This window comes from Chrysemys picta, chromosome 1 (genome assembly GCF_011386835.1).
Source record: "Chrysemys picta bellii isolate R12L10 chromosome 1, ASM1138683v2, whole genome shotgun sequence".
Taxonomy (NCBI): Eukaryota; Metazoa; Chordata; order Testudines; family Emydidae; genus Chrysemys; species Chrysemys picta.
This window is the reverse complement of record NC_088791.1, coordinates 344,090,234-344,110,518: the sequence shown is the minus strand read 5'-3', so window position 1 is coordinate 344,110,518 and position 20,285 is coordinate 344,090,234. Positions and strand designations below refer to the sequence as shown.

The 20,285-nt window shown below is 40.9% G+C and overlaps 1 protein-coding gene across 2 annotated transcripts in view; it reads right to left on the bottom strand.

The window, feature by feature from the left end:
- Positions 1 to 20,285, bottom strand: part of POLD3 (DNA polymerase delta 3, accessory subunit) — a 42,768-nt gene that overhangs the window by 14,599 nt on the left and 7,884 nt on the right. The window contains exons 4-9 of one of the 2 annotated variants that reach the window (XM_008175453.4): positions 17,506 to 17,545; positions 15,702 to 15,834; positions 13,825 to 14,089; positions 8,821 to 8,893; positions 6,481 to 6,643; positions 5,043 to 5,152 (exon numbers count right to left, since the gene is read on the bottom strand). In XM_008175453.4, the coding sequence (XP_008173675.2) occupies positions 5,043 to 5,152; positions 6,481 to 6,643; positions 8,821 to 8,893; positions 13,825 to 14,089; positions 15,702 to 15,834; positions 17,506 to 17,545 (784 nt within the window). The remainder of the gene's footprint in view (positions 1 to 5,042; positions 5,153 to 6,480; positions 6,644 to 8,820; positions 8,894 to 13,824; positions 14,090 to 15,701; positions 15,835 to 17,505; positions 17,546 to 20,285) is intronic. The other variant, XM_008175454.4, reaches the window with a different exon arrangement.

The window sequence follows — 20,285 nt, the reverse complement described above, 5'->3', positions numbered from 1 at the left end:
GCTTACCAGCCTCTAATTGCCGGGATCACCTCTGGAGCCCTTTTTAAAAATTGGCTTCACACATTAGCTATCCTCCAGTCCTCTGGTACAGAAGCTGATTTAAATTATAGGTTATAAACCACAGTTAGTAGTTCTGCAATTTCACATTTGAGTTCCTTCAGGACTCTTGGATGAATACCATCTGGTCCTAGTAACTTATTACTGTTTAATTTATCAATTTGTTCCAAAACCTCCTCTAATGACACCTCAATCTGGGATAGTTCCTCAGATTTGTCCCCTAAAAAGAATGGCTCAGGTTTGGGAATCTCCCTCACATCCTCAACTGTGAAGACCAATGCAAAGAATTCATTTAGTTTCTCCGCAATGGCCTTATCGTCCTTGAGTGCTCCTTTAGCATCTCAATCGTCCATTGGCCTCACTGGTTGTTTAGCAGGCTTCCTGCTTCTGATATACTTAAAAATTCTTTTGCTATTACTTTGAGTCTTTGGCTAGCTGTTCTTCAAATTCTTTTTTGGCCTTCCTAATTATATTTTTACACTTCACTTGCCAGAGTTTATGCTCCTTTCTATTTTCCTCACTAAGATTTAACTTTCCCTTTTTGTAAGATGCCTTTTTGCCTCTCACTGCTTCTTTTACTTTGTTGTTTAACCACGGTGGCACTTTTTTTGGTTCTCTTAGTATGTTTTTTAATTTGGGGCATACATTTAAGTTGAGCCTCTATTATGGTGTCTTTAAAAAGTTCCACGCAGCTTGCAGGGATTTCACTTTTGGCCTTGCACCTTTTAATTTCTGTTTCACTAACTTGCTCATTTTTGTGTAGTTCCCCTTTCTGAAATTAAATGCTACAGTGTTGGGCTGCTGTGGCGTTTTACCTACCACAGGGATGTTAAATTTAATTACATTATGGTCAGTATTACCAAGCGATCCAGCTATATTCACCTCTTGGACCAGATCCTGTGCTCCACTTAGGACTAAATCAAGAATTGCTTCTCCTCTTGTGGGTTCCAACACTAGCTGCTCCAAGAAGCAGCCATTTAAGATGTCATGAAACTTTATCTCTGCATCCCGTCCTGAGGTGACATGTACCTAGTCAATATGGGATAGTTGAAATCCCCCATTATTATTTTGTTTTTTATTTGTATAACCTCTCTAATCTCCCTGAGCATTTTGCAGTCATAATCACCATCCTGGTCAGGCGGTCGGTAGTACACCTCTACCCCGATATAACGCTGTCCTCTGGAGCCAAAAAAATCTTACCACGTTATAGGTGAAACAGTGTTATATCGAACTTGCTTTGATCCGCCGGTGCGCGCAGCCCCGCCCCACAGGAGCGCTGCTTTACCGCATTATATCCGAATTTGTGTTATATTGAGGTAGAGGTGTATATCCCTGCTGCTATATTCTTCTTATTCAAGCATGGAATTGCTATCCATCGAGATTCAACTGTACAGTTTGGTTCATTTAAGATTTTTACTTCATTTGATTCTATGCTTTCTTTCACATATAGTGCCACTCCCCAACCAGCACGACCCGTTCTGTCCTTCCGATATATTTTGTATTACTGTGTCCCATTGATTATTTTCATTCCAACAAGTTTCTGTGATGCCTATAATATCGATATCCTCATGCACGAGGCACTCTAGTTCACCCATATTATTTAGACTTCTTGCATTTGTATATAAGCACTTTAAAAAAACTGTCACTTTTTAGCTGTCTGCCATTACATGATGTAATTGAATGGTATTTTTCATTTGACTGTTTCTCATCAGATCCTACCCATATTTTATCATCTTCCATCCTCTCCTCCTTACTAGGACATAGAGAATCTCCATTAATAGATCCTCCCCTAAGGGATGTCTCTGTCCGAACCATTTGCTCCTCCACACCTGTCGGCTTTCCCCCAGCTATTAGTTTAAAAACTGCTCTACGACTTTCTCAATTTTTAGTGCCAGCAATAATCTGGTTCCATTTTGGTTTAGGTAGAGCTCATCCTTTCTGTATAGGCTCCCCCTTTCCCAAAAGTTTTCCCAGTTCCTAATAAACCTAAACCCCTCCTCCCTACACCATTGTCTCATCCACGCATTGAGACCCTGCAGTTTTGCTTTTCTAACTGGCCCTGCGCGTGGAACTGGAAGCATTGCAGAAAATGCTACCATGGAGGTCCTGGACTTCAATCTCTTACCTAGCAACCTAAATTTGGGTAGGGGTGTGACCTGTGTGCTGATAGTTATACCAGTATAAAGGTGCCTTATACCAATACCGGGTAATACGCTTCCTGAACTGCAATAAGCTATACAAGTATAACTGCATCCACCCTAGCGAGGGTTTTGACACTAACTAGACTGATAAAATCAAAGCAGCAACACTTTCTAGCCTAGACAAAGCCTAATTTGACAAACTGATTATAACTGCATTGCTCAAGTGAAAATCTTCTAAACCAAACAGGATTCGAACAAGGAGGGAGCTTGGATTCACGAAACACTGGAATCAATTATATTCTTGTTCTTATACACACACTGAATGTTATGCATTACTGCTGATGACACACTGCTCTTGTCTGAGTATTCCAATGAATTCCAACCCCTCCTTGTTTTTAAATCAGATTTGATTGAGAAGGTCTTTGCCTAAGCAATAAAGGCACCAGTCTTCTGGATTCAAAACTGACTGGGGTTGGCTACAAACAATTTAAGTGAACTTGGGCAAAAGGGGAAGAGGAGTAGCACTATGCCAAGACTATTTACAACACCTATGAACTACATATTCAGAGACAGGATACCAGGCCAGATGAACCACTGGTCTGATCCTGTGTGGCAGTTCCTATATTTCTAATTTAATTAAGAGTCTGGTGATGACATTCTTAGAGTAAAGAGACAATGAACAGAAAACTGAAAACAAAGGAAGAACAGCTGAGGGCATTTTTTAGAGATACCAAGACAGGAAGAAGAGAAGACACATATCCCTGGATCAAATTTTGAGGGAAGTGACAGGATAGTGTACCCAGAAGACCTAACTACCCAACGTATAATAATAATCAAGAGCAGATATTGAATGAGAGAGACCAGAAGAACTCTAATGCAGAAGAGACACAGAAGTGTTGGTGTACAGCAAATATGATGCACTTACAGTGCAATATAGCAACAAAAAAGAGGCCAATGGAACTTTGGGTTACATATGTACAGCAATGGAATAGTCTCTTTCTTTGGCTCTACTGGAAAGAACCTTGAAATAATGCATTCGGTTCTGGTCACTTTCTTACCACAATGATATTGACAAATTGGAAGAAAATCATAGAAGAGCAACAAAAATGATCAGGTGGCTAGACAGGCTGATTTTAATCTTCCCTCATAAGAGCTATGTAAAGCAGCTTGGGAACTAAAGGGAAAGGCCAGATAACATGATGTAAATACCAAGGAGGGTGAGCAGGGTTTTGTTTTGTTTTTTAAAACAGTGGTACAAGGAGTTGTACTTAGGAATAATGTGACTAAATTAAGAAAGGAAAAATTATGATGGAACATCAGGAAAAAGTCCCCGAGAGATTTAATCAGCCTGAGGAACAGTTTCACAAGGGAAGTGGTAGAAGTCAAATCATGTGGGACATCTAAAACTAGATTGGACAAAACGTGAACAAAGAAAGCAATTCTGAATTAGCAGGAAGATTGACAAGATAATCTAAGAGGTCTTTCCCACCTCTAACTTTTATGACCACCTCTATTCATTCTCGAATACTGCACAGTATTTCTCATAAAGCAAGAGTATCAATTCTCATTCTGTATTTCAACCCTTTTCCAATACAACCTAGTATATGTTGTACCTTTTCTTGTTGTTGTGCACTGAATGATGGCTTCATTCATTTTTCAACAACTTCCAAATTCTATTCCTGATTAGCTCAATGAATGACTGTTTCATTTAACACACATTCCCCGGTTTGGTTCCCAATTATCTACATTGAACAGCATCTGTCACCTCAAATACCCAAATCCTTTGGAATCTGGCTATGCTGTCCCTCGTTACAGGCCCCAAAGTTCTGTGCATTCAGCTTCTATCAAAGTCAATGACAGCCAAAAACACTCAGCATGTTGCTGGGTCAGGCTGTATTGTTTTGCCTCCCATTTCTCTATTATCTGTATTCTTGAAAGTCTCACTTTTAGTATTGCGTCTGACGAAGTGGGTATTCACCCACGAAAGCTTATGCTCCAATACTTCTGTTAGTCTATAAGGTGCCACGGGACTCTTTGTCGCTTTTTACAGATCCAGACTAACATGGCTACCCTTCTGATACTTTTAGTATTGTCATCCAAACCATTTCTATAAACATTATGAATACTCAGGATCCTAAAAACTAACTCCTGGGGCACCCTACTTACAATTTACTAAATGAACTGGTTATGACACTGAGGAGGGCGCTATACCTTTCACAGGATATCGAAGAAACCACTTTGCACAAGTTAGTGCAACTGGCACAGAGCCAGGTCTGAGCTAAGCTACAATAAGACCAAATTACTTGGGGCCTCCAGAATGCACATTGACGTGGCTTGTGGCAAAAATATTGAGGGAAACTCAGACTGCAGCCACTTGCATGGATACTGGGCCCACAAATACTTCTCGGGTCTTCCAAATTATTCCCTCAACTGTTAACACCACCCAAAGCTGTTAAAGTCATCACTCAGGCTACGTCTTCGCTACCCGCCTGAATCGGCAGGTAGAAATCGATCTCTCGGGGATCGAATTATCGCGTCTCGTCGGGACGTGACAATCGATCCCCGAATCGACGCTTGTACTCCACCAGCACAGGTAGGAGTAAGCACCGTTGACAGGGGAGCCGCAGAGGTCAATTTGCCGCCGTCCTCACAGGGGGGTAAGTCGGCTCAGATACGTCGAATTCAGCTACGCTATTCGCATAGCTGAATTTGCGTATCTTAAATCGACTCCTCCCCCCCGCCCCCCCTCCCCCGTAGTGAGGACGTAGCTTCAGTAATATGGTCAAAACAAGAACACCTGTTCCAGGTTTCCTTGGTTAGTTTCTTGTAATCACATCTTCTTACCTTCATCTTCACTGCTGTCAGACTGAGGTCGTTTGATTCGCCTCCTCTTTTTCTTCAGATTTTCATCCTCTTTCTCCTCGTTATCGGACATATCCATCCTCTTCGCTCTACTGGCATAAAGGAACAAATTGAACATGCTTCACACCTCTAAGTGTGCTTATAAAAAAATGACACACAGATTTAGGCAACTACAATCTTCAGATTACAAGGAAAACAAGTACCTCACAGACATCTCCAAAATGCACAACTAAGTATGTAAGTGGATACACACACGCGCGCACATGTACGGACTTTATTTATGTATTTTTAAGATTATCCTTCTCACCAATTCCCAGCTCTTCATATGGTGAACATTTCTCGAGCACCCCTCCAGTGCAGCGTGCAGAGGGGTTTGTCTAGAACCTCATCTTGCTTGACCAAGGTAGCCTGGCAGGAGTGCATTACCGACCTCGTCACCACAGCTCAGCCTTCTAAGAACTAGTGTCCTAACAGAGCCACTCAGAAGTTATTTTGATAGACTCCTTGCCACTGACTATGAGGTAGTGTCTCAGATTTCTGGAGCCATTTTTTAAAGACTTTTTTAATGTAATCGCATTTTGCTGGAAAAGTAAAACAGCTTCTTTCTTCTTTTAGAGCTGGCGCGACATGCCAGACTAAAAGCCCTGGAGGCTGAAGGCCTCTGCATATTCACAGAACAGGTAAGCCCAAGTAGTCTTCCCTACACTGCCAAAGTGCAGTTTCCAGGCCCTTGGCTTCTCAAATGAGATGATCTACAAGGAGGCCAATTAGCAGCAGCTGTGACAGTGAGCTGGGTGATGTGTATACCTATGCAGCAGGAAATGGAATGAGACCACCAATTAATTATACCCAGGCCACCAAACAGCCATGAGGCTGTAATGATTTTTGGTCTGTCAGCTTGGGTTGGATTAAAAACACAGGACTGCGCTTAATTTTACTTGGAACATCACCCAACGTAATTCAGTGTCTTAAAACGCAGCAGTACATCAGTTACTCCAACCATCAAGCAGAACTCCACATGTTGAAAGCTGTCTGTACACATACGTTTGGGAATATAAATCCACCCTGCAATACAGGTGCTCTTGCCAGCTCCCCATATTGCTCTCAGGGGTTACCAAGTTTGTTCAGTGTGGGCCACAACTCAAAGAGATTGTCTCGTAGAACACCTCCCTGCCCACTGGTGATTACCTGGACTACCGCCCTACCATTTGCAATTGCATAATGTCCCTACTGTAGCTACAGCTATTGCTTACATGGAAAAGAAATACTAGGAAAGAATTTTAATATATTTTTAGCTGTCTTTAATGCAATTTATGTTGCTGGAAACAAGGATTTGAGCCAGCACCACGTGCCCAGGCAGCTCTCTGCATACCATCAGCAAGCAGTCCTATGGATCAGAGTTTGAAAACCACAGCTCTACCTTCTTTTGTCCTTTTGCTGAATTTTCACAGGCTCCATTTTCTTCCCAGGTTTCTCCACTGCTGCACTGGGGGGTGATTTTGGTTCCATTACCGAAACTAAGGGCTTGGCTACTGTTTTTTCTTCCTTTGGCTGTTCACACTCAGAGCTGACTTTAAGCTTATCTGTGAATAATACAAACAAAGTAAGAGCGCACACTGGTTATTCAACATGGACTGGAAATGACAAAGGAATTAATGAACAGTGTCTGCACTCAGTCAACCAGAGATGGAAGACGTCACTACAGACCACATCCAGAAGCATCATGGGATCCTATATGACCTTACAACTGCAAGCCATACCAGAAAAAGGGCACCACCACACTTCCATATGAAGGGGCAGGCATGATCCCCTCTACTGCTCTAGATGAATCCCTCAACGCAACATCATTTCCATCTTCTGGGTTCAGCTCAGCCACTTCATTCCTATCCAAGTTCAAATATTAGTCAGGTACGAGAAGCAGAGAAACAGCAAAATCCAGGACTGATGAAGTGCAGATGGAGCTGTGTTTAGCTTCTAGGATTGTGACACAGTAGCCCATGATTATTATTTGTATTACTGCAGCACCGAGGAGCCACAGTTATAACCTAGGACCCAGCTGTGCCAGGCACTGTACAATCACAGACTAAAGAGATGCTCCCTGCCCCAAAGAGATTACAATCTAAGTACAAGACAAGAGACAACAGATGGACACAGACAGACAGGGGAGTACAAAGAACCAGTGAGACAATATTGGTCAGAATGATAGGCAGTGGTCTTATACACCAGCAGCCTAACCACAATGCCTTGATTTCACTCAGCAGCCTTACATGTACACTGAACAGGAGAGGCGACAAGCTAAAACCCACATCTTAGATACTTCAAGGAGCAAGAGTAAGTATTCAACAACTGAGTCAACAAAACCTCACGATCAATGGGATCAGAGGCTGCGGACAGCTCTAATAAAATTGCCATCAGCATCTTTCTGGCACCCATCCTTTGGCTCATGCTAAATCAAGCCGTCAGTTGGACGCAGGTCCATCAAAAACAGGTCAGCTGCTTCATCTAGCAAAGTTTCAGTGATCCTAGCTAGGTAACGCATCTCACCTATGACACAAAATGTCCATCCGCATGTTGAACAGCAAAAGTCAGAGGACCCAATCATTGTTTGTTATTGCCAGAGTCTTGAGAGAAAGTTTCTGAGGCTAGGGAACACACATATTAGTTCCCAAGAGCCAAGTCTCTCTCGGCCCCCTTGTTCCTGGCAATGCTGCTCCATCCTTTCAGTCACCAGACAAAGGTCATTGAAGGGGTGTATTCGCAGGAGCTCAGTACCAGAGTAGTACACAGTACACCACACACGGCAACAGAGTAGAGGAAGAAAGTCATTTATTCCAAATTAGTTACCTTTCCATTGTATGTCAGCTTCTCCACTTTTTAGAACACGTTCTTTTGATCTTGGGCTCTTTGTAGATATTAAGTATTTAATTGGATTAATGGTAATAACTGCTCATATAATTTTAAAGTTTATGATGACAATCTCCTCACCTCACACTGTCATACCTTAACAAAACAAGGACTTACAATGGAAACCTAAGCGGATCTCTATCACTATGATCAGACTCTACTCTAATATCAATTATTAAATGTTCAATGCTAGATCCTGCACTGTGCAAAATCCAGCAGATTTCTTTCAGAGCAACACTACCCATACCACCCCCAACTTTGTTCCGGAAACACCTCATTGGCTCCTCCTCCTTTTCTTGCTACCGGTGCACATTTGAAGGAAGTCTTACACATTCGCTCCCCAAACCCTTTCCTTTCAGAATCTTCACATGACTTCACTTAGAAAAATCTCCCTCATTCATCCATTCCAACTGTCCGCTCTTTATTAGCCCACAAATGATCTAAATTCCAAGACTGGGTACCTCCTCCTCCTCTGCTTTCTCTCTCAAATCACTACCATTAACACACTCCATGCACAGCAGTTTTCAGGAACTATTTTCAAGTAGTCAGTTCTCCTGCACCAAAATGCTCATTTTAAATCCAAAATTTTATGCAATAAAAATTCTTCCTGGGTTAAAAATCTGTATAAGTGTCAGCCCAATTGATCTCCACCTAATACGTTTCTAGTATGAAATATTCCACTTACAACTCTCCTATATAGCAAAGAATACACACTTGCTATCATCCATATTTTCACTGCTTCAATACTTTACTAAAACAATGATTTCCTAATGTTCCAAAGTAGGCCCTTCCTACAATTAGCCCACCCATTACCACAATGATTTCAGGAGACAGATGCATATTATATCATGCTTACTCATGGCAGCTTTTCCAAAAAAGTTGCTCATTGCATTCCCTTTGGGTGGAACTTTGCTGCTTACTGTAGTTGCCTGGAAGTAAAGATAAGAGAAACTGTAAGACGGTTTTTCATACACAATCAAAATTCTAGTAAAAACAAGAATTAACACAAGGCCTCCACCAAAACTGGCACATGCAGCCTTCAAAATACATAATACTGCAGTCTCTAGATACATAAAACTCACTAATACAACATACTGATTTTCTTCTTGTCAACAGCATGTTTATGGGAAAACAAAGACTGAATTTCTCCATTGCAGAGACTTCATCTTTCAGGGAATTGTTAAAGGAACATGGAACTTTTCACTCCTAGGTCACCAGTTCAAGGACAACCCAGATCGCAAAGTCATTCCCATCTGATGGCAGTTCAGCATAATTTACTAAATAAGCTGCTGGGGTTCAGACCGATTCCCAGTGAACCAACGTTCGTATCGGAAAACGCCACTACTCCAATTTGCATTGATTGACAAAAGACCACCCAAAGACTGAACGGGCCATGGAGATTTAGCTACCCCATTACAATGGCACACTAGTAGAACAGTGCAAAGGAGCTTGCACTTCCACTACGTGTGCTATGCCTGTTCTATAAACATACCCAATCTGCAGGGTAAGAGTTTCAAAAGTGCTAATGGGCATTAGATGCCCGAGTCTCATTGACTTGCAATGGGAGTTTACTGCCCAACTCCTTTAGACTCCAAGACCATCAAGCTAGCATAGTTCACCATCCCTAAATTCACTTTGAACCAATGTATGTTCAATTATGAAAACTGACATTGTGAAGCTACCTAACCATTTTTTAAAAATATCCATTTATCTGTCATAGTGTTTTAAAAACCTATCGGCACTACTCTAAATTAAGGTCTAATCTTCCTGCCATTCCTCTCTTAAAAAAAAAAAAAAAAAAGTCTGAATACTATGAGTATCCTACCTTTCTCAGAAGAAACAGGGGATAAGAGTTTAGTATTTTGGGCACATGAAAATCAAGCTGCAAATGCCTCTCTCAGAGTCCAAACTTTAATGACCCTAACATAAGTTATCATCTAGGGAGATGTCATAGATACTCTAAGTTCACATTCCAGTAACTGCTAGGAACAGTTCACTTTTGAGCACTACAGAGGGCAGGAACTTCAGCTGGCATAAATTGGCATAGTTCTACTGGACATAATGACTAAGGCCACCAAATTATAAGTTATCACTATTTAAGAATGGCCCTGACATCAAGACTTTTCAGAAAAGACAGGACAGAGGGCTGAGAGAATAAAAGAACTCAAAGTGTAACAGCAAGGTTTCATCAGACTTTCCAAATAGACTGAGTTTCTGCAGCCTTTCACTAGAGTGTACTGTTGGTGCAGCCAAAGAGACTTCCCCTTTTCCTTGTCTGTGAATGAACGAACTAAAAATGGATATCAAATATTAAGATACTATATATTGTGTTGTCAGATAGAAGTAGTAGGAAAAATAGAGAATCAGCCTGCATCAACAGTTGTGATTAAATGAAGTTATATGTGTAAAAGGGAAGTCAACTATAAGGGATACAACTTTAGACAAAATGTTGTAAACTTTAATGACAGGGTTTACCTCAGGGGCAAATCTGTTCGCGAAAAGGGGTTGAATTCATACTGATTTCTTGTAGTTTAGTGATAAAGTAATATTTGTGATCAAATATGCTTATGGTATCAAGTTAGAGAAATACATCTGTGCTGAAAGAGTCAGTAAATAAAAAAAGATTGAAGTAGTATGTTATGAAGACATTTGATCGCAAAGTAGAATAATCAGAACTGTACTGATCAATAAAGCACAGACCCAACTGCACCATATTTACAAAGGTCCCACCACTGTTGTTAAAATAAGAAGTGGAAGATTTATACAGCTATATCAGCCTACTGGGGAGCAACTGTTCTTTAAGTGACTTTGAATTGTATAATGGACTTTTAAAACAAGTTTAAAGAATGCCGAGGGACTTTGTATTAGCAATATAAACTTAAAACTGGACATTTCAGCAGCTAGCAGAGTGTTGATGGAGGCACTGCAACCTGAGCAAGCATAACAGCAAAGCTGGCCAAGGGAGGTCCCACATAGGGGCCCATGGAAAGTGAGGTAAGTTATGGAGGTAGGTTGCTGACCAGAACAAACCACCCGGTGTGTAATGTATGTCCCAAGGTGGTTGTACCAACAGCTATGATCAACTTGTCTTACGCAGGCTCCTATGACAAGATGTTTTGCACAGAGTGTCATTCTGTACCAAATGACTGGATGATAGCTAATGTGACGCCAATTTTTTTTTAAAGGGCTCCAAGGGTGATCCCAGCAATTACAGGCAATAAGCCTGACTTCAGTACCAAGCAAATTGGTTGAAACTATAGTAAAGAACAAAATTGTCGGACACATAGATGAACATAATGTTGGGGAAGAGTCAACGTGGTTTTTGTAAAGAGAAACCATGCCTCACCAATCCACTAGAATTCTTCGAGGGGGTCAACAAGCATGTGGACAAGGGGGATCCAGAGGATATAGTGTATTTAGATTTTCAGAAAGCCTTTGACTAGGTCCCTCCCCAAAAGCTCTTATGCAAAGTAAGCTGTTATGGGATAAGGGGGAAGGTGCTCTCATGGATAGGTAACTGGTTAAAAGATAGGAAACAAAGGGAAGGAATAAATTTTCAGTTTTCAGAATGAAGAGAAGTAAATAGTGGTGTCCCCCAGGGGTCTGTACTGGGACCAGTCCAATTCAACATATTCATAAATGATCTGGAAAAAGGGGTAAACAGTGAGGTGGCAAAATTTGCAGAGGATACAAAACTACTCAAGACAGCTAAGTCCCAAGCAGACTGCGAATAGCTACAAAAGGATCTCACAAAACTGGGTGACTGGGCAACAAAATGGCAGATGAAATTCAATGTTGATAAATGCAAAGTAATGCACATTGGAAAACATAATCCCAACTACACATATAAAATGCTGGGATCTAAATTTCACTGCTACCACTCAAGAAAGATCTTGGAGTCATTGTGGATAGTTCTCTGAAAACATCCACTCAATGTACAGCGGCAGTTAAAAAAGCAAACAGAATATTGGGAATCATTAAGAAAGGGCTAGATAAGACGACAGAAGATATACTGCCTCTATATAAATCCATAGTACGCCCACATCTTGAATACTGCATGCAGATGTGATCACCCCATCTCAAAAAAGATATATTGGAATTGGAAAAGGTTCAGAAAAGGGCAACAAAAATGATCAGGGGAATGGAACAGCTTCCGTATGAGGAGGGATTAATAAAGTTGGGACTTTCCAGCTTGGAAAAGAGACGACTAAGGGGAAATATGATAGAGGTCTATAAAATCATGACTGGTGTGGAGAAAGTAAATAATAAAGTGTTATTTACTCCTTCTCATCACATGAGAACTAGGGGTCACCAAATGAAATTAATAGGCAGCAGGTTTAAAATAAACAAAAGAAATTATTTCTTCACACAACGCAGTCAACCTGTGGAAATCTTTGCCAGAGGATGTTGTGAAGACCAAGACTATAACAGGGTTCAAAAAGAACTAGATAAGTTCATGGAGAATAGGTCTATCAATGGCTATTAGCCAGGAGGGGCAGGGGTGGTGTCCCTAGCCTCTGTTTGCCAGAAGCTGGGAATAGGCGACGGGTGGGGGGTGGAAATCACTTGAGGATTACCTATTCTGTTCATTCCCACTGGGGCATCTGGCATTGGGCACTGTGGGAAGACAGGATATTAGGCTAGATGGACCTTTGGTCTGACCCAATATGGCCATCCTTATGTTCTAAAAGACTGCAAAATTCCAGCCCTACTTGCAAAAACTCAAAGGCGATGCCTCATTTTCTGATTGGATAGTGAGAGAGAACAACTCTCATTTTTGATTGGACATTTTGAATCTTCAGCAGCAGTATGGTCACCATATCATTGGTCCACACCAGCACCTCCAAAACAGGAGCCAAGTGGGACCACCCAGCAGATATGAGATAAAACGACCTGTCTCCTTCATCACATCACTTTCTGAAAGTCAAAGACACCTGGAAGGTAGAAGACGGGTCCTGGGCATCCTCCCGGTGACATCAAATACTATCTTGGATAGGCACCTTCCCCTGTCATTTTCTATTTTACAGCAATTCAGGTTGCCTGCTAGAGCACTGGGAAGAGTTGTCTGTTCTTTCCTCCACCTGCATTTGCAGTGCCAACAGTGAACAGTGAGCTGAGAGCTGACAGCTGAGGAAAAATCTGATAAGTAATACAGAGTTTTTCTTAGTTGACTGATTACTGAAATTAGGTACAAATTAGTAAGGAAGTTTTCATGCTTGGGTATGAGCTTTAAAGAGTGTCACAGTTACAGTGTGTGTCCTTGTTTTGTAATAGGTTCCAATCAGCTTTGTTGTAAAGTATCTTTGAAACTAAACAAGTTACAGTTGTTAACTAAGATTGTGAAATGGTGTACACGTCTACCACAGTTAAGTTTCATACTGCTTTTTGAGTTCTAAGTGTACACAGACATAAAATGAGATCAAGTATGCAAGCCTCTTAAAAAGAAAGGTGATATGGGTGATCAGTTAAGCAGCTTGTCTAACTAAGGTTTGAATTATCGTTATTACATGGACATAGTTCCACTGACTGCAATAGAGTTACGTTGATTTACACCAGCTGAGGACCTGTCCCAAAGTCTGAAGGAGAGCAAAAAAACCACAAAAGGCTTGGAAAACAGAACTTCTGAGGAAACGATAAGTGAATGAGGCACAAACTAGCTACAGAAAAAATGACTGAGCCGACATCATTAGATATTTTAAATGAGGAGAGGGTTTAAGTATTCTCGGGCGACAATCAGGCTAGAATTCGAAGCAATGGGAGGGAGTTGCCACTGACAAAATTTATTTAGATTGAAGAGTAAAAGTGAAGTTAGTAAGGCTATTATCCAAACAAATTGCCATAGGATGTTGAGGTAACTTACAATTGTTGTCTCTCTGGACTCTGGTTTAGTTTCTTTATTTGTGTCTTGGGGTTTGGAAGCTGATTTTGTAGCAAACATTCCCATGATGCCTTTGGGCTGAGGGGAGGGCTGTTTAGCAGTTGATGAGACATGACCATTGATTGTAGGCACATTGACAGCATGTGTGTCATTTGGTGTCTGAGAATCAGCCTGTGCAGACGTCTGAACTTGAGAAACTTCAGCTGACGTCCTGGGGACTGCAGCAGCACACTGAATGCCACTAAACCTGGGTGATGGAGTGAAAAATTTAATTAGCACTTTAACGTCTTATTTTCCACCTCAGCTTCCTCTCTAGTAGTGTCTTACTTTCCTGGTTCTATATTATACTGTTTTGGGGGAAAGGAGCAATTTAATTCAGGCACGGACTACAAAGAAAAGCTAGCACACAGTTAGAATGGGAGAGACGTCACTCTGAAGCGATCATTCGAACATGTCAGCAGGGGTTGAAGCATTAAAATACAAAACATGCTGATCAAATTTCATTGAGGAAAAACACTTGTCATTACACAGTGGGAAAAGGGGAGGGAAAGTAGCTCTATTTTATTCCTAAATTGGTTACATTTGTATTACCAGTGAATCACTTGCTAAAGCTTTCCATATAAATGTAATCATATTTTGTAAATATATTTCATCTGACAGTCTACAACATGAATGATCTTATTTTCAGAATTTCTAATGCACCTCTCACTGTGGTAGTTTGAGAGAGCTATTTTAAAGTTCTGTATGGCCTAAACCTTAGCAATTTTTAAGTCAGAAACATGGATTTACACCAAGATACAGATTTCACTGCAGAGGGTGCCCTAGGATACATTAATATCGAAGTATGGCAACTATGGCCAGACTTTGTACATTTTAATTGGAACATAATTTTCTATCATTTACTATGGTGCTTGCTATCATCTAGTCAGGAAAAACAACTCTCTGCCTCCCCCGGCCCCCAAGCTACAGGACATTGGCTGGGATAGTAAACGTTCTCTTGTAGGCGTTTGTGAGGCAGCTACGTATCTATTTTAGGATTTGTACTGCTGCCCCTAACTTTGATAGCCGAGTACCTTCCACATAAAATAGACTGGCCATAGGAAAGTCCCTCATGGATTTCATGGCGCTATCAGCTATCACTGTGGAAACTAAATTCACTAATTTGCCCAAGTGTACAAAGAAAAAAGTACGCAACAGGTGTTTGTAAAACAGAGGTGCATAAATACAATGGAGATCGTAATTTCACGAGAGGCTCAAACGTGGAGTCATTATCGAATAGCTGTTGGGAGGCCTATTTAAAGTTACTTTGGTGGCCTCAATCCAGTCCCTTGCGGACAAATACCGACCCAACAGAAATCACCTCCACCACTGGCATTACTTGGCCCCCTGCTATCAATCTCAGAAAGGAAAAAGAATTAGCCAGCCATGGAGACAGAATTCCCCTCAATTCGGAGGTGATCCCTTTCCCAATCAGGTGTGGGGAAGGCTTGCACTGCCTCTGCCCAGACTATCTGTTCTGTACAAAAGGACATCATTTTCCAGGGCACCTTTTAGAGGAGGCAGCATGCTCCAGCAGACAGAGCACAGGAGTGGGCATCAAGAGACCTGGGTTCTATCTGTGACTTTGCCTTTGACTGACTAGGCAACTTTGAGCACATCACTGCACTTTTCTGGACTTCGGTTTCAATTTGCCCTTCTGACTGACAGAGTAACAACACAGACTCGTGTTTGTGAAACCCTGAGTTCTACTCATGAAGGGTGCTATATAAATGCAACTCATCAGCCCTACATTCAAACAATTTTAAAAGGAAAAGGGGGGTCCAAGAAGAACGTCCATATGATAGCACTGCTTAACTCACTTGCTGCAGTTCTGCAGGTTTGTCTTGACGATATCATAGTCGGTATTGTAGAGGGGCCCGCTGTCCTTCAGCATGGCTTTCTGAATGCTGTAGACATGCACACTGGCAATCGTGGCTAGCTTAGACTTCATTGCTGAAAATCAACAGGAAAGCCCTTCATTAGCACAGCCAGCCTCAATCGAAGACGGCAGAAAAGCTGAAGAGCGGTCTGTTTGATACCAGGGTTCTAACTTCGAGAAAGCATTCTTGGATCTTAGTACCACCCGTTTTTAACCAACCCACTGACTCAGAATTCAGGCTACCGCAAGCACATCAAACCTGTTCTCCACTCTACAGTGGCTTCTCACAGAATACTCAGTAAATTCCAAAGTCTCAATCATAATCTTCCAGCTGCTCTGTGGCCTGGATCCAGGATATCTAAGAGATTGCATAAAGCGCTGGGCTGAAGGCTGTGGTTGACAACTCTCCTCTTGCACAACTGAATTTTCTATCATAAGACTAAAGTTTATCCGCGCGGGAGACAGAGCTGTCATGGAGGCCGGTCCCGGGCTGTGAAATGAATTCTCATAAGAATTGTGGACCATCATAAACCTCAACACCTTCCATTCCAAGTTCAAGGCATATTTTTGATCTGCTTTCTCTAATATGGGTCTATTATAGGAGCGAATGTGTGAGATTCTGTAGCCTGCAATGTGCAGGTCAGACTACATGATCATGATGGTCCCATCTGGCTTTGAAGTCTATGAGTCTAATATAAACTCATAGCAACATGTACATAAAAGACAACAACTACAGAAAAAACCCTATTGAAACAACACGCTCCACCATACACACAACTCTCTCCCTGGAGAGAGGATGAGAGAATAAAACACATGGCAATGTTAGTCACTGTCTAATGTACTACTGGAAGGTGTTCAGATACTATGGTAAGGAGCACAGTACAAGAATGGAAAAATCCCATGTTAGATTTATTAAGTTTTGGTTTTCAACAGTGAAATGACAAGAGCCTGACTAGTGAAGCTGGAATGTTAGTACTGAGGGATCTGTAGACTCAACCGAACAACAAAAATATTGGTATATTATCTGATGCCAAAGTCATTAGATGGAAATTATTAATGGCCTGTAGTCATAAGCGTTTAGGCTGAGATTCATCAGATCTCACAAGCAGGGTTAGGCTCAGACAGTTAGATGAAAAACCAACAGTGAATGACCCCAGCTGCTTCAGAAAGCAATGTTAGCAGTTTAGTAAGTAGCACTTCCCATTCAGTACTTAATCAAACATCCCTGTATGGGGTTATGGGACACTATGCTGTAGAGATGTCTGTCGGATGAGACATTAAGACACTCATGGCTAATGCAGATCCCCACTGCACTTCTCAGAAAGTAGGACTGTTGGCCCCAGTGTTCTGATTTCGCCTAAGCTTCCCTTGTAGTATCACAGTCAGATTCAGAATTCTTCTCTTCCCATCCTAAAATGTTGTGAGGTGTTGCTGTGCACTGTTCCCGTACCGCTGCATTCCAGCCTAGAGGTAGCTGACTCAGTGACAGGTGAAGTGATCCCTTGTTCCATAAAAAAAGTGCTACCTAAAAATCAGTTACTAAGTTTGAGCAGTTATGCTGATGGGGCCTCAGATTCTAAAAGTTCTAGGAAAAAGCTAATGAAAGAGTATACACCTGAATCCAACAATTTGATTAAAATACCTGAAGACAGTGTGTATAGATGGCAAGTTTTTAAGCTTTGTTGACATTGTTCCTTCAGAGAAAAAAAAAAAGTTACAAAAGCATAATTCCCCAAATCACCTACCTTCCAGTTTATCCTCTCTCACTACTGCAACCTTGTGGCACTGTAAAGAAATGATAATTTATCACAATGAGGAACCAAGGTCTTGAAGTTTAAAGAAAACAAAAGAAATGGTCAATGGATATTCAATGCAGCTTCATAGTAGCACAAAACTTGATTATGGCTCTATCATAAGAGTCTTTTGGGGCGTTGTAGGCCTACTTTCCTGGGGCAATATCCCTCAAATCACTACAACATTGGAGAAACACCCAATCCTCAATCTCTGGCAGCAGCAGATGAAGCAGTAATGGAACAGCTGCCCAAATGCATTAGAACAAGAACAACTGTGCAGCACGGTAGGTGTGCACAAGCTAATGTAGCTGACATATGGCTGTGCCAGGAACAAATCTGATGCATTGACCCATCTTAGGGCTGGTCCACACTAACCCCTCAGTTCCAACTAAGATACGCAACTTCAGCTACATGAATAACGTAGCTGAAGTCGAAGTATCTTAGTTCGAAATACAAGGTACTTACTGCGGGGCCACACGCAGCAGGCAGGCTCCCCCGTCGACTGCGCATACTCCTCTCGCGGAGCAGGAGTACCGGTGTAGACGGCGAGCACTTCTGGGATCGATTTATCGCGTCTAGACAAGACGCGATAAATCGATCCCAGAAGATTGATTGCTTACCGCCGAACCCGGAGGTAAGTATAGACGTACCCTTAGTTGTAAGCATTTAAGATGACCGACACATTACAGTTAACATGATTAGCGCAGACATGGTTTTATACAATGAGAAATTGAGTATTCATCGAACAGCCAGAGAGACAGATCTAGGGAAACGTGCTCCACAATGCTCAAATCAGGAATTATTTGCAATCTAATGATGAAAAACTCTGTGTAAGAGCTAAGTATTATTATTGTGTACAGCTGGATTACCATGTTAAGAAGACTGCAATGCATGCAAAAAAATATCAGAATTCATGGGTCTGACAACATTTATCAATTGTGTGTTCATTCAATACCCACAACCAGGCAGTCGAAGTGGGAGGAAAGAGAAATCTGGGAACAGTCTAAGAGCCAAGGATAGGAAAAGCAGCAGCCTAAGCCATCCCTTGAGGGTTGGAAAAGGTAGTGGAGCAGTGTGACAACAGTAAAGTGAGCATGTAGTGAATAAAATAAGATACTATGAAGAGAGATCTATGAGGTGTTCAATTTCCATCTCTCCACTCAAGTAATTCTTGCGGTGTTAAATCTACAGCCCTGCAGCAGCCCCTCCTGAGAGGAGTCAGTACTGCAAGATCATCAAGATCTCTCAAATTAAAAAACAAGGTTTAATCTGAAATGCATGACGCAAGCTCATTAGTCTCCTCCACATTAAATGACCTTGTGTCAGATAAAGCCTCATCTATTCCAAAACCTGTCACCTCTTCCAAGACCAGGCCTTTTCTTTCAGTTCCTACAGCTCCTCTCTGGGCGTCTCTCAAAACTTATTATTTCCCCCCATGCAGTACTTACAAAATGCTGCTCCTAAGTATTATCTTCCTTGCGTGTTATTCTAATTACATGTTTTAATGTCTCTCAGAATGGATAAAAATATACATATTTTTAAAATTATAAATGGATGTTCTATATTTAAATTAAATATATTTTGATTTTAAAAATTAAACTCGTTTAAAACTAAATTTGACACTATGACAGCCTACAATCTATGTTAAGGCCTAAATTTACTGTAATCTATTCAAATCATGTAAATGAATAAAAGAAAGCTGCATCAATGAGCCCTCCCCAAATTTATGAATTAACATATTCTGTTTTATTAGTTACATATAGAAACAGGGGAAAACCTATCTTTAACTTTTGAGGTCATCTTAAGCTTTATAAATGTCAAAATGTTATGTACAGCATTAGTAAATATCTGTAGTATTTAGTCTTTACAATAAAACAAATCCTGGTATTTATATTTTTTTCAAATGTAAGTATTTTCAATTTTTGCTGTACAGAAAAGCTTTGGCCCTTATTACTTTGGGTTTCAGTTTAGCTAGCAGGTGCAGAATTAATACTTTCTTGTTTTCCTCTTCCAATCTATGGATAAAATCATGGGGTGAGGACGAGATCTACTAATTTTAAAAACATGAAGGACATGGAATCAGATTTTCAAGTATATTTAGGCATCTAAAGTGGGATTTTCAAAAGCAACTAAGCAATTTAGACTCCTAACCCCCATTAGTTTCACTGAGAATTAGGCACTTAACCTACTTAGGTGCCTAGCGGGATTCACCATGTGCATCTTTAGGTGCTTAAATACCTTTGTAAATCTGGCCCGGGGTGACCAGACACAACCCTGCAATTCACTAACTACAGTTAATAATTCCTTTTTTAAAATAAATATCAGTTAGTTTTAAATGCAAAACATGTCTTGTTAAGCTTACTTTCCCCCCCCCTTATGTATCCAGCACATTTAAGGTGATTTTATTTAACCAGTTAAAAAAAAAATTAAAACACTATTTTTTTTGCATTTTAATTTAATTCCAATTTCCATCCAAATGCAGCACGACAAATATCATGATTAAAAAATCATGTGCATTCTTCACCATTTTCTAACATGAATCTAAATAAGTGTATGTTGAGCTATATAATTGTTTAAATAAAGGTGTACAGACAGAGTGCAACCTCCTGGTTAGCAAAAATCAGAAGTATCAAGTTTAGCGTGAAGGTTACGTTTAGTTGCAAATCAACATTTTCTAATGGTTACCAACCAACCAATGAGAATTGACCCTTCTTTAGGAAAATAGGTAAAGT